The 10536-nt window shown below is 47.5% G+C and overlaps 1 protein-coding gene across 1 annotated transcript; it reads right to left on the bottom strand.

Annotated features, from left to right (window-relative positions):
* Positions 1-85: 85 nt before the first annotated feature.
* LOC100545191 (neurofascin) lies at positions 86-7963 on the bottom strand (the record flags this gene model as incomplete). Its single annotated transcript, XM_010724219.3, has 13 exons — positions 86-594; positions 1240-1310; positions 2260-2457; positions 2558-2659; positions 3399-3434; positions 4278-4402; positions 5044-5191; positions 5571-5737; positions 5834-5945; positions 6428-6571; positions 6833-6964; positions 7094-7278; positions 7848-7963. Coding segments are annotated over 13 exons (1776 nt in total), but the record flags the coding sequence as incomplete, so codon positions are not given.
* Positions 7964-10536: the final 2573 nt, after the last annotated feature.

The raw sequence follows: 10536 nt of genomic DNA, 5'->3' as shown, positions 1-10536 counted from the left end.
TGCCCAGAGCCACATCCAGCCTGGTCTTGAATGCCTCCAGAGATGGGGATGAGCTCGGTGCTCTGCAGATGGCAGGAGAAAGAAATGGAATGCTGGAATACAGCCAGAGCTCATCTTGGCGAAATCTTAGTCTTCCACACTGAATATTTTACAGAGCAAAAGGGAGAGGCTAAGTGGTTCAGGTCACGTAGGCATCTGCAGACAGAGCCCAGAGCACAACTCCACTTCTTTCTCCCAATGCCTGAAACTGCAATTTTGTGCCAAATGGAGCAATGCTATAAATACAACCCAGGGAATAGATGCCAACCCACTGACATTAGATGGACTCCAGCTCTGAAACGCTTACGAGCTCTGTCAAAGAAAATACTCACAATCTTCCCCCGAATAGCCGATGTAGGTCTCAGGCTCTGGAGCTCTACCAAAGTCATTCTCTGCCTGCACTTTGATCTCGTAGGGGACGTAGATGGGTGTGTTCCAGACCACGTGCCGTGGTGCCTTCACTGTCTCGTTGTACCAACTCCCACGTGGGTCCCTCCGCCTCCATCGCACGATGTAACGCAGGTTGGGCCCATATGCTTGCGTTGCATTCAGAGGCTGAATGGAGCAAAGTTGAGAGAGAAAGACGGCTGGATTTCTCTGCTACGGTGCTCCAAAAAGTTCTGTTCAGCAGCTGATTCGTATTTCATATTCCATCAGTAAACCTCTAAGTTCTATATTTTTTTCCCCAAAGAGACACTTATCCTGGCATTCCAAACCCGAGGCAGAACCAAAAGCCATACTTGCATAGAGTTAGGGTAGTATGGTTAGGTTGTGGTTGGACTTGGTGATCTTGAAGGGTCTTTCCAACCTGAGCAATTCTACGATTCCATTCTATTCGTTTTCCAGTCCGCACTCAATTTCTCGCCTACCAACAGACTTTGGCTTATTGCAGGATGACACCTACTGGTCGACCAAGAAAAGCAAGAACTGCTCCATCTGAGAGCCCTGTATATCTTTTCTTGAGGGACCAGACTCTGCAAGCATCCCAACTAGCCTGCACCTATGATCTAGCACCTTCTCTTTGTCTATTTTTAAATCACAAGCCTTCTTGTTGGCACTAACAATTAATAGTTGTATCTTCTGCCTTTTATCCTTTGTGATAACTAAGTTTTTGTGTGATACATCACACACACTAGAGATCCTGAGCTCTATCTTAGCATCAGGGACCGTAATGATAAGATTGGATTGCTCTGAACTCACCGTCCAGGTTATCTCCATGTTGTTTTTTTGGGTCCCTGCTCCTTGAACTCCCGTTGGGTTAATTTCAGGTCCTGAAATTCACACGGGTAGAAAAAATAAATAAAGTGCTGGACAAAATGACCATTTCTGTGGTTAAAACCCATTTACAGTGCAAGTCAAAACTACTTCCGAAACAGAAGTTAATGGCCTGGTTTTCCAGAAGTTTCAATTTCCCATTCAGGTTAATGGAACACGAGACTTTCCAGCACTCCTGAAAACCAGGTCGTTTATTTAGGATCCCTCACATTTTATTTTTTTTTCCTCTTTCTTTCTCTCTCCCAGAATCTTGTCCTAAATCTTTAAAAGACACCCATTGTGAAGCAACCCCAGGAGCCAAGTCTGACCCTTTAGAATCATCCACAGCAAGAAGAGCAATGTCAAAACCCAACACTAGATGCCAGCAGATATTGCATCTACAAAGGTCAACTGGAGCAATGCAGCAAAACTGCTGAGCTTCCTGTGAGCTTCTCATATGACTTTTCCCAAGTATTGTCCAATGCACAAAGCTCCGGGCACACACCAAAGACTGAGCCTTGGTTGTGGACTGCGGCACACTTTGCTCTGGCATAAGCCTGGGCTCCTGCCCGGCTTTAGCAGTGGGCAATGAATTAACAAATTTGGAACAAAATGTCTTTTGCTCGTGGCCACTTTACACTTGGAAGTCTGTTTTTCCAAGAGCTTCCTGTGGTCAGAAAGGATGAAAGGTTTCTTTTAGAAAGCTTCTCTGTATGATGTGACCAGCCTTCCTTCAACAGATTCTGCAAGAAGAACCGCTGGGTCAATCATGCCATTCAAGCCCTGCTGCTCCACAGGACATCCCTCACAGCCTTGAGATGCAATTTATGAAATCACCCCCCAGCACGCACCTGCATGGGCCAGCTCATCCCCTTCCTGTGATTGTACCCAATGAGGGAAAAACTCAGCCCAAAGCGATGGCAGCAATGGGATCCACCCCAAGGTGCTGCAATGATTGCTACTCACGTGCCCCGCTGGTCTGGTATCGTTCTGAAGGCATGCTGGGCAGGCTGCTGCCCACGTCGTTCACTGCAATCACCCGAAATTGGTAGTTGACATAAGGAGAGAGGCTCAGGACAGCCGAGTTGACATTCCCAGGATATCTGGAGTGGTTGTGCCACGTGCCAGGCTGGAATCGGTCCTCCTCAAACTGGACGATGTAGTCTGAGGGGAGGATGGAGGGATCAGAGCCCACCATGAGGAGGTTTCCCCGCACCCCACAGGAGAAGACGGAAGGATCCGTGGCTGTGGGGCCGGCACTGACCTGTGATGGGACTGTTGTTATCATCTCCAGGAATCCATGTCAGCTTTACGCTCCTCTCAGCCAGGTCTGAAAGCTCCAGGTCCCGGGGCCGGTCGGGTCGCTCTGGTGGCCAAAAAATGTGATAAATGAGGCTGAAACATCCCAGCAGCATCCAATCCCACCCCTTCTCCTGGCCTGGACCCACAGGAGGACACGTGCTTTGCAGCATGTCTCACATCCCTCTGCTCTCAGTGTGTTTTGTTATTAAATACAAATGTGCTCTCATATTAATTGTGCCTTGCCTTGTAACCTGAGCTGCCCTCTGCGTGCACTGACATTATCTGATGCTGGGAGCACAATGGTGGCTTAGCAGGATATATGATCTCACAGCACACTACGTGCAACTGTTCAGAAAGTAATTGCAAATAGAACGGGAAGGACACCAAACCTAAATGAAAATACATACTTGGTTATGGTGCTGTGGGCACAATTCCACTGTCTTGTCACCACACACTGAGCCACCTCATGCACCAACAGTAACAGCAGCACCTTATTTTCATGTAAAAGTCAAGGGATTCAACATGATTCATTTTCCTCTACTCTCAGGGCTCATTTCCAGCTATGGTTAGGGTGATTCTTGCATTCTAGAATTGTCACCATTCTAGATGTCAAAAAACAGATGTCGCATTTCTACTCATGGCCATCTGCATGGGTTTTTGAGGACAACTTGAGTTGGACATGGAAGTACCATCTCCCAACGTGCTCAGTCATTACACCTTGAATTTCTGTTGGCGTTATTGGCAAGGCAAAAAACAAATCAACTCCCAAAATAAAATAAACCAAATGAATTAGTGATGATTACCTTTAGGTAACTCTCTCAAGCGGTTAGCAGGGATTGCTGCAAGGTAAGACATTGGATGTTAACAGTGTTAGTTTAGTCATTAAGCTTGGGTTGTGAAAGGAGAACCTGGTAAATACGAAGTCACACACAGTCACAGATCCCACCTGGGGACCAGAGAGAGCACATCCTTCCCCCAGAGACCCTCAGCTTCTTTCGTGTTTCTATTAGAAAGTTAATTAGCTATTAGGGGAAGAGGAAGGGAAATAAATTAAGCCCAGTCGTATTATTAGGGGTATGGGATTTGTATTGCACTCCTGCTCTGGTATGGCAGTGTGGGTCTATGCCAGCATCACCGTTGGGTTGGGGCACTGCCAGAAACAGAGTTCCTCCTCAAGAATGGAAGGGGTCGAGAGCAGGGACTGATGGACTTGGGAGGTTTTCAGAGTAGATCTGGCAGTGAATGTATGGAGGATGGGTTTCGGGTTTTGTCATGCCTGATGTTGAAAAGGGGGGGAGCTGCGAGGCTGTGAGCGGCTCACTCACCCCCCTGGTTGTCAGCACCCTGAGATTCAGATAAGTTCACTTGCAAATGTAGGGCCGATCTCACAGATCCTCACCAGGCCACATTTGGATATTCTTAGCTGTATGTAATAACTGCTTTTCTTTTTGTGTCAAATGCAAGTTTCCTTCAACCCGCATCCAACAGCACTGAGAGAGGCTGAGATTGGGCTGCACATCCTTGCCAAGTCCTGCATCAACCCAATAATTGCTCTGCCAGCAACTGAGCATCATCTCTGCTTTAGAGGACAGCCCCGTGCCCACAGATCAACCTTTTGGTATGAAAAATCAACCTCCCGCAGTACAAATGAAGAACTGAGTGCACTGGGAGGACAGCTTTACCTAGCACGGTGAGGTAGGCTTTAGCTGAGTCCTTGTCCAGCTCCGTGCTGGCCACGCAGGTGTAATCACCCTGATCCTTCTCAGCCACGCCGTATATCGTCAGACCATCGTCTTCTTTCTTCATCCTTAAAGGGATGAAAGCAATAATCACACAACTCTTCCAAAGAGAATTAAGGAGCAGGATTGAAGACGAGCTGTTCTCTGATAAAATACACAAAAGAGTCCAAAGAGAAGAGGAGTACATCTCTGGCCTGAAGATTTTATCGGTTGGGGATGCATTGAGTTATTCTTGGAAACCTCATTTTCTGAAGAACCAGTGAATTTGCTCTGGTATTTATCTGGAAGAGTCACACTTTTGGGAAAGCAGGCTGACCTCTGACCAGCTTATGTCTTGTGATGACATCTCATTATTTCACAAGAAGTGATTCAGGATGTGGAAAGGAAATTACAGCTACACCATTGGCACAGATAAACATTAACTTTGGAGTAGCTTGTTATTAACCTGCCTGTTTTTATCAAGATGTCCTAAAATATCTGTAAATAAAGCCTAAGGTCGATGTCTTGATTTACTGGTAAGTCAATTTTAACTGCTAGGCAGCCTCAGTATTATCCTCAGCTAATAACATTACAAGTATCAAGAACAGCCGTCGTCGCCCAGATGGGAACTCGGTGTTTGTCCTTATTATCCCTGGTGCCTCCTGAAACAGTTTGCAGTGGGAGAATAAAAATCCTGGTGAGAAGACAGATGGAAGCATTCATCACAGACCTGTTCCCAATGTAGAGAGGAGCGTCGTCCTTCAGCCAGGTGACCGTCAGCTTCAACGTTGGGTCGTGCTTCACGCGGCAGTGCAGGCGAGGCATGGAGCCCCTCTTCACCACCTGATCTTCAGGGCCTCTCACAATCCTGGTGGGGTCTGCAAAGCACCCCAAAGGAAGTATCAGCATGTCAGCTTGGAACTTGATCAAAGCATAAGATTGCTGTCACTTGGAAGGGACAAGCATGCACGACAGCTGCTTGCCTCTAACCCGCCTCTGATACAGATGCTTGCAAACAAACTAATTTAACAAACCACTGAATCCTTGAAAAAATACCAACTTTTTTGTCTCAGCAAAAACTTTGCTCAATGGGGAAAAAAAAAAAAAAAAAGATTCTGAATATGTTTTAGTGCCATCATTTATTCTCGATGCATCTTTTGTGTTTCTTTTTGCAGTGCATACAGCACGTCACAGCTTAAGCTTCAAGATTCAAGTGATCCAAGAGCACCTTTTGCTCTTAGCTCATTGTATTCCTACCTTTGACTTCCAGGCGAACCTGGGCCTCTGCTTTGCCCAGGATGTTGGTGGCAACACAGGTGTAGATGCCCTGATCCTCCTTCCGAGCCATGCTCATCTCCAAGCTCCCGTTCTCATGTGCTTTGTAGTTCCCTCCATCCAGCGTGTTCCCCTGGCCGTTCTTAAACCTCACAGCCATACAAAGTACTGTTGTAAGGGAAGAAAGAGCAGGAAACCGCCTTCCCAGCCCTGTGGGTGGGCAGGGGATGTGCTACACTCCTTACCATCGCAGGGTGGGGATGGGGGAGCCAAAGAAGGGGCAGTCCAGCCGGGTCCTGTTGTACTGGATGACTTTGATGAGCTGGTTGCGAGGGGCCAGTATCCGTGGTGGCACATCTGCAAGCATCAAAGATGACAGCTATTGAATGAGTGGACTCGATGCTCGTAGTGGTCTTCTCCAGTTTTAACAAATCTATGACTCTACGGCTCTACACTGAGCTTTTCAAGACTAAACAGAGCTTTTCCACCCCCTTTCCAACCTCGCTCCGTGAAACAGAGTGCCCCGACAGTGGTGGCTCACCCTTGCTTTGCTGCTATATGGCCACCAACTTTCACCCTGAAGCCTCATTGCAGAGGCCACATACTCGCATACATCATCCTCAGAGTAGCTAACAGCACAGAGGATATAGGGATAACTTGCAAGGAAATTTGAGTACAGGGCATTTATCTTCCACAAGAATGGAAGCATTAACCACCATTCTGGGTGGAAAAGCGTTTCATGAGCTGACACGCCACTAGATTCTGATGGTCACTTCTTTTGGAGAGTTTCCTTCCTCATCCATGTGCACTAGGGCTCACCTGTCCACACAGGCACCTACCCAGGACACTGACAAAGGCATTGGCAAGGAGGTAGCCGTGCTCGTTGGAAGCATTGCATTGGTACACAGCGCTGCTGCCGATCTGCGTGTCTCGAAACACAATGGTATCTCCAGCCACCTCTCTGCTCGGGTTGGGTGGAGAACCTTCAAAATAAGGAAGACAGAAAGGACACTTTTTATTAAATTTTAAATTAAAACTCACAAGACTCTGCATTTTATTACGCATCTCTACATCTCAGCCCAGATAAAAAGAGACAGTGGCATGGTATGTGCCTCCAGAGACACAGCTCAGCTGGCCATGACTCAGCCAAGCCAATGCCCCAGTGGCAGCTCTGGCTCCCATGGTCAGCCACAAGTCCCTTGGCCATGTTTTCATATAGGAGGTGCAGACTCTTCCTGGCTCACCTTCAATGGGCTCTCCATTCACCAACCACTGGATTGAAGGCTTGGGGTTCCCATTGGCTCGACACACCAACCTGCCATCCTCGCCAGGGGCCAAAATGAGATTTTGCGGCTCATCCAGCCAATACGGGGCAGCTTTAAGACATACAAAAGGAACAGTTACACACAGAGCAAACTGGAGCACATGGCCTCCAGAGATCCCAAGCTCTCCTCTCAATTTCTGGCTGTGAAAATGAAGGAGACGGTGAAATAAAAGTGACGTACCCTTCACTCTCACCGAGATCGTGTGGCGGATGCTGCCCATCTTGTTGGATGCCAGGCAGAAATACTCCCCAGAGTCTTCCTCCGAGACGTTGGAGATACGAAGGGCCTTGTTAAAGTTTTCCAGCTTGGTTTTTCCCGCTGGGAGCTCACCTCCTTTCTTGTACCACATGATATCTGGTGCTGGTCTAAGGAGAGGGAAGGAGATAAATGCTCTTGCAAGACAACTTTCCTAATATAAATCCTGCACTTAAAACCTTCTAAACCCAAGGAGAAAGACCTCTGGGCCACTCTCTTACCTACCACAGCCCCTCTACCAGGACCTGAGCATCACCAGATGGCGAGGAGTGGGATTTTTATCCTACCTTGTGCCTGGGAAGTGCTGCCAAAGTCCCACCCCATGCCCAGGACACTTCTACTGGTACACATGCTACAAACATCCTCACCTGCACTTAGTACAGTGTGCTAAAGGGGCACCCAAGAGGTCTGCAGCTCACTGTAAGGACAAATTAATGGGGCATCATCTTTGGACAGCAAGTATCTGAAGATACTTCTTGCTCTGAGCAGTGCTGCAGCTCTCCTGGCTGCTTTCACGCTCCTACCCTTTCAGTAAGTTATGGGAATATTGTTAATAGCAGTTAATAGGAAATGAAGGGCACGCTCCCCCAGGGGTATTTTCACCAGCAATTCAGCATTAAAGCTATGAGAAAACCTCATGGGGCTCCTTGTGACCGCCCGCTCCCATCATGGTACATACACTCCTGATGCAATGCACTCCAGCAAGAGGTCCACCCCTCGGAGCACCATCTGGCTGCTGGAGGTCCCGTATGGGTACATGAAGCTGGGTGTTGTTTCTGTAACCCCTCGGGCTGAGATCAGCAGGAAAGAGAATCAAGAAAAAAAAACAAAAACAGAGCACTTTTAAATTCTCCTTCTCTGCAGCATTGGAAGGGTTCAGCAACAGGACTTACCCAGAAATATACCTGGAAACTAAAGAAGGGCTTAAAGTCATTTTTAAGGTAAGAAGACGTAGTGGAGAGAGGATGCTTGGCAGGCAGGGAGAAGAAAGAAGAAAAAGGATGGGCTGGGAAAGCAGAACCATGGGGATGGGGCACCAAGAGAGCCCAGATCCCTGGCAGGGCAGCACCAACCCTGCTCACCCTACCTCCAGCATGGGGCTGGAATCAGATGAGACATGGAAACACTGATGGACAGAACATTTAGTGAAGGACAATAGTGACAAATGGGCACAAGAAGGGACATGAGACAGCTGAGCCATGGAGATCCCCATGGGATGGAGGATGCCAGAGCTCTGGCAGCATCACGTAGGTTCCCACTCTTACTGGGAGCTGCTGGGCCCAAAAGGAGGGAGCTGTCTGGGGATGGAGAAGAGCTGAAGACATTGGGATGGGACAGGAAAGTTTAATGGGAGACAACCAAGGGATAGACAAGACAGCTCCCTACAAATACACACAATGGAGGTCTCTTTGTGAGAGAAAAAAAAAAAATATTAATGGAATAGTTTCCATTAATAAATGGAATAATTACTCTAGATCTGGATCAGTGAGGACAGAGTGGGATGAGATGGTCTCGAAAGCAGCAGTAGCAGAGATGGAGGTTATGGGATTAGGATATGGGGTGAGATGGGTGGGTCTGACAAAATCTATTTGGGCAAATAGAGAATTGGGGAAAGCCCACCCTGGGGCAGGAGCGGGCTCTTGGGGTTCTTTCCTGCTGGCCCAAATGCTTCATTAGCCAAACGAGCTATTTGGGAAATCTCTGAGCTCTGATACAAAGAAAAGGGCTGGGAAGAAACAGGGGAGAGAGAGAGCAGAGACTGTTTTTGGAACTCAATCAGGAAAAGCTCGTGACCAGGCCCCTCAAGAGAAATTAAAATTAATAATAGTAATAAATCAACAGGAAGGAACTCATGCCTTCAGACTGACTCCACATCACTGAGGAGCAGCCACACTCACGCACCACTCTGCTCTCACACACCCACATGTTAGCAGCAGGAGGTGCTCGTCAGAGGGTTAGTTAATTACTTGATTAATGGATTACCAGGGGCAGGCGTGCTGCTGTTTGCTCGCCTGCTTCGGAGATGCTGGTTTTCCTGGTTAGGATCACCACCCATGTAATGCCCTGCAGATCAGTGCTGAGATTTCAGGTCTGTGTTTATCAATCATTTTATCAGTGAATATTGGCTTTTATCTGCCAGCAACATGTAGCCCATGTGAATGGGCCATATGCCTCACTCCTGCCACGAACCATTTGCTTGGGGCATAACGAGAAGAGATAAGCAGCAGCGCAAGCCAAATTTTACGAGCCATATATTAATGATGAACATTAAAACATAAGGGAGATAAATTAGTATGCTATCCACTTGTTTAATAAACCTAATGACAACACTGCTTAGCTGATAAGCTTTGCCTTAGCACAGCACTTTAAGTAAATATTTTGCTGTTTCTAATGGGAAGAGGCCAGCAATGATCTGGGGCAGAAGTTCCAGCTCTGATCTCATGGCACTACAGCTGGAAGCTGTCAGACAGCAACATCTCACTCCTCCGCTTGGGTGGAATGGACTGGAAGAATAAATTCTATGGCTATTCACTGGAAGCAGAGCTCAAAAATGTGCTCTGCTTCCAATGTGTTCCTGCTGCTGACCCCACCTCTGTGGAATTGGACCCATTCAGCTGCAGAAGGGATATTCCAGAAACTTTCAGGTGTCCCCTCCCCAACATCTTGACCTGACAACACATCAAGTTGTACATCAACCCGCAGATTGTTTCTGCTAAAGGCAATAATAGAAATACGTGCATCCCAACACATCCATCTCTCGCCTCCTGCCCCGCTTGCCGGCTTGAAAACATCCCACAGATTTGCCAGAAAAAAAGCACAAATAAAAAAGGACAAGAGACTTTCACTTCCATAATAAGGTGATGAACTTCAGCTAATGAAATCCCCAATTAATCATTCTAGACCTTTTATCTCCCTGGCTGACATTCACCTCTTTTTTCCCTCAACACACCAACGCAGCAGGAGATGAAGGCACCCCCTCCCAACCCCAACCCACGAGGACTGCAGACACCAGAACATAAAGGCATTCCTTCCACAGCACAACCATCCACGCTGCTCTTTGCTTGGAGGAGCTGCATGTTGTGTTTAGAGGAGATCCCACCACCATGTGCCCACCAGGAAGGCATCTCCTCCCACGTGCCTCTCATTGAGGCATCGTTTCGTTTATGGAATTCACACTGATGTTAATTTTGCTTGTTTCGCAGACATTTCTATGAGTGTTGCAGACCATGCCCAGCCCATTTGCTGCCCCCACTTCCTCCAATTATGCTTCACGCTCAGAGCTTCCAGAGGAACCTCTCACCCAAACCCCAACGTTGTCCCATTGCAGAAGTATGTGAGGAATAAGGGAGAAATCCTTGTGTTTTGAA

This window comes from Meleagris gallopavo, chromosome 28 (genome assembly GCF_000146605.3).
Source record: "Meleagris gallopavo isolate NT-WF06-2002-E0010 breed Aviagen turkey brand Nicholas breeding stock chromosome 28, Turkey_5.1, whole genome shotgun sequence".
Classification (NCBI taxonomy): Eukaryota; Metazoa; Chordata; class Aves; order Galliformes; family Phasianidae; genus Meleagris; species Meleagris gallopavo.
This window is presented reverse-complemented; position numbering and strand designations above follow the sequence as displayed.